Source organism: Grampus griseus (genome assembly GCF_964374135.1).
Source record: "Grampus griseus genome assembly, chromosome: X".
NCBI classification, from domain to species: domain Eukaryota; kingdom Metazoa; phylum Chordata; class Mammalia; order Artiodactyla; family Delphinidae; genus Grampus; species Grampus griseus.
In genome coordinates this window covers 65,714,881-65,718,053 of record NC_138999.1, presented here as the reverse complement: position 1 = coordinate 65,718,053, position 3,173 = coordinate 65,714,881, and the positions used below count along the sequence as shown (strand labels likewise).

Sequence of the window (3,173 nt, the reverse complement as noted above, 5' to 3'; positions counted from 1 at the left end):
GTTTCTTAATAAACACAAATCTGTTCAGAGCGATGCATAGTAATGTTTAAGAAGAAAGGTTGGGTGAACTCAAAAAAATCTAAATTTTACAGAATGCTTATTTTCCAGCCTTATAGATTTTTTTTCTTTCTTCCATTTATGGGTTTATATTACCAACATTAAGACTTAAGTATATTTTGTGTTAATAATGAACTACTTGTGTGTCCTATACCCCTGATCATCAGGACTCTGTAGTTTGGGACAGTATTAGAAAAACCTATTTATTATTTGATACCTTGCAACCTGAAGCCTGACACACCATCCCCACAAGCCACAGGCTTTTCAAATAATCTTCAAAAAATTGTATAGAAATGATCTTGGTCTTGGATGGCTTAAATTTAGTCTGTGTTTTCACCATTCAAACCAAGTTTAGCATTAACCTAGTGAATAATAACACAAATAGAGGTAATAATTTAAGCATATGTCGTGTATTCAGGACAAATTTTGCTCACCACTGATTATCTCCAGGGAAGTTGTTTCATCTGTCTGAGGTTCCATTTATTCATTTGTATAACCTTCCACAACTTTATTAGAAGAGCTAGATGAGATGCTATATGTGAAAGTACCCAGGAAAGTGGTAACCCAGAATACAATAGACATCCAACATATTTTCAATGAATGAACAAATTCCCATGCCCTTTATTCAATAAGAGGTCTGTGCCCTAAAATTGATGCACATGTTGCTTCAACATTCACACCCCCTTGCCTGTGCATTTATACCTTAGAAAGACTGGAGATTTTTTTGCTCTCATTCACAAATAATGGTCTTCGTATGAAAGAGATTTGTTTTTACATTCTGGAAAAGATTCATGCATTTATTGTATCATTAACAACATCACATTTAATAAAGAAAGGTTTAAGATAAAATATCCAATTTCCATTTGTTTAAAACATCTGTAAAGCCTTGATCTAGATCTCTTAAGTAAGAAAGTGCCTTGAATTTCAAAGAGGAAACATACAACTCCCATCTTCCCTTCCTCTCCCACATTTTTCACACTCTCCCTGCACCATCACAACCCTGTGAGCACAACTATTTCTGTTGTTCCCAAAGTTCAATTAACAAAATTGTCTGGCTGGTCATTTCCACCTTTGGAAAAAGCCAGGAAACATAGTTAAACAAAGCCATAATCAAAGAGCTATTTTATTTTTAACCAATCATTGATGAACCACTCTCCCTGCTCATTAGGTGGGAACGAGTCACGGAGCTGCCATGGCGGGATAGTTGGTCACGAAACTCTGAGGCCATGAAGTAGTAGAGAATTGGATCCAAAAGGCAGCAAAGACTTGCAAGGCATAGACAAAAAGGGTGGAAATACAGTGAGCTTTGGACAATGGGACAACTGCTAATGATGGTTTCCTTTACCATGGTGTAAAAAATAAAGTTAATATGATAGGGAGTGAAACAGATGAAGAAGACTGCAGCACACATGTAAACCATCCGCAGTGCTTTCTGCCTCTCACTGATTCCCTGGAAAGCCACTGGTGGTTGTCGCAAGGATATAGTGGTTTTCCAGGTACACCATGCAATGATGACTACTGGGATCACAAATCCTGCCAGCTCAGCAGCTGTAATCATCCCAACCAAAGCCATTGCATTCATTTTCCTGTAACCAAGATCAGCAAAGCAGGACTCAGTGTTGTTGGCTAAGTCTGTGCTTCTCATGATGGGAAATGGCAAACAGGCAGTCCCCACGATGACCCAGACGGCAGCACTGATGCCCACATCATACCTACGCTTCCAGTCTCTGGCCCTGAAAGGCTTGAGGAGAAAGAAGCACCTCTGAAGGCTGATGCATGTCAGGAAACAAATGCTGGCATACATGTTGAGATACTTTAGGTAGAAGCACAGCAGGCAAAGGGCCCTCTGGAAAGGCCAGTGGTGGCTGATGTAATAGTAAATCCGGAGGGGTAAGGACAGCACATGAGCAAGGTCAGCCACAGAGAGGTTGATCATGAAAATGATGGCTTTATTTTTCTTGCTGATGAAGCGGCACAGAACCCACAAGGCTGCACTGTTGGCCAGTAGACCAGGGATGAATATGAGGATGTAGGTGGTGGCATAGAGGGAGTATTGAAATGTCAAATTAGTGACATTGCAGTGATTCTCAGCATTGCTGGTACTGTTGCTGCCCATCTTGAATATTTCAGTATATTCATCAAGGTAAGCCGTGAAGTTATGATCCCTGCCCAAAACAAAACAAAAAAAAAAAGAAAGAAAAAGGGTATAATGGTTAACCAGTACTATAGCTGACACCCAGAATTTTTTTAAATTGAAATATAGTTGATTTACAAAGTTTCAGGTGTACAGCAAAGTGATTAAGTTATATCAGATTCTTTTCCATTACAGGGTATTACAAGATATTGAATATAGTTCCCTGTGCTACACAGTAGGTCCTTTTTTTTAATCTATTTTATATACAGTAGTGTGTACCCCTTAATCTCAAATTCCTAATTTATCCCTCTCTCCCTTTCCCCTCTTGTAACTGTAAGTTTGTTTTCTATGTCTGTGAGTTTATTTCTGTTTTGTAAATAAGTTCATTTGTACCATTGTTTTAGATTCTACATGGAAGTGATATCATATCATATTTGGTTTTCTCTGTCTGACTTACGTCACTCAGTATGGTAATCTCTAGGTCCATGTATGTTGCTACAAATGGCATTATTTCATTCTTTTTATGGCTGAGTAAGATTTATATATATATATATATATATATACACACACACACACAACTATATATATATTATATATATTATATATATATTTTATATATATATATATATATATAATATATATATATATATATATATATATATATATATACAACCACATCTTCACCCATTCATCTGTAAATAGACACTTAGGTTGCTCCCATGTCTTGTCTTTTGTAAATAGTGCTGCTATGAACATTGGGGTGCATGTACCTTTTTGAATTAGAGTTTTTGGCTTTTCTGGATATATGCACAGAAGTGGGATTGATGGATCATATGATAACCATTTTTGGTTTTCTTAAGGAGCCTCCATAGTGGGTGTACCAATTTACATGCCCACCTACAGTGTAGGAGGGTTCCCTTTTCTCTATGCCCTCTCCAATATTTATTATTTGTAGACTTTTTGATGATAACCATTGTGACCA

At 37.2% G+C, this 3,173-nt stretch overlaps 1 protein-coding gene across 1 annotated transcript; it reads right to left on the bottom strand.

Moving 5' to 3' along the window:
* Positions 1 to 947: 947 nt before the first annotated feature.
* LOC309839312 (putative P2Y purinoceptor 10) lies at positions 948 to 2,188 on the bottom strand. The gene has a single exon (XM_082681029.1). The coding sequence runs from the start codon at positions 2,171 to 2,173 to the stop codon at positions 1,187 to 1,189; it is 987 nt and encodes a 328-aa protein (XP_082537155.1). The 5' UTR covers positions 2,174 to 2,188; the 3' UTR covers positions 948 to 1,186.
* Between the last annotated feature and the right edge of the window lie 985 nt (positions 2,189 to 3,173).

Excerpts from the sequence above, each read along its gene's own strand:
- LOC309839312 (XM_082681029.1), bottom strand. The coding sequence starts at position 2,173 with ATGGGCAGCAACAGTACCAGCAATGCTGAGAATCACTGCAATGTCACT.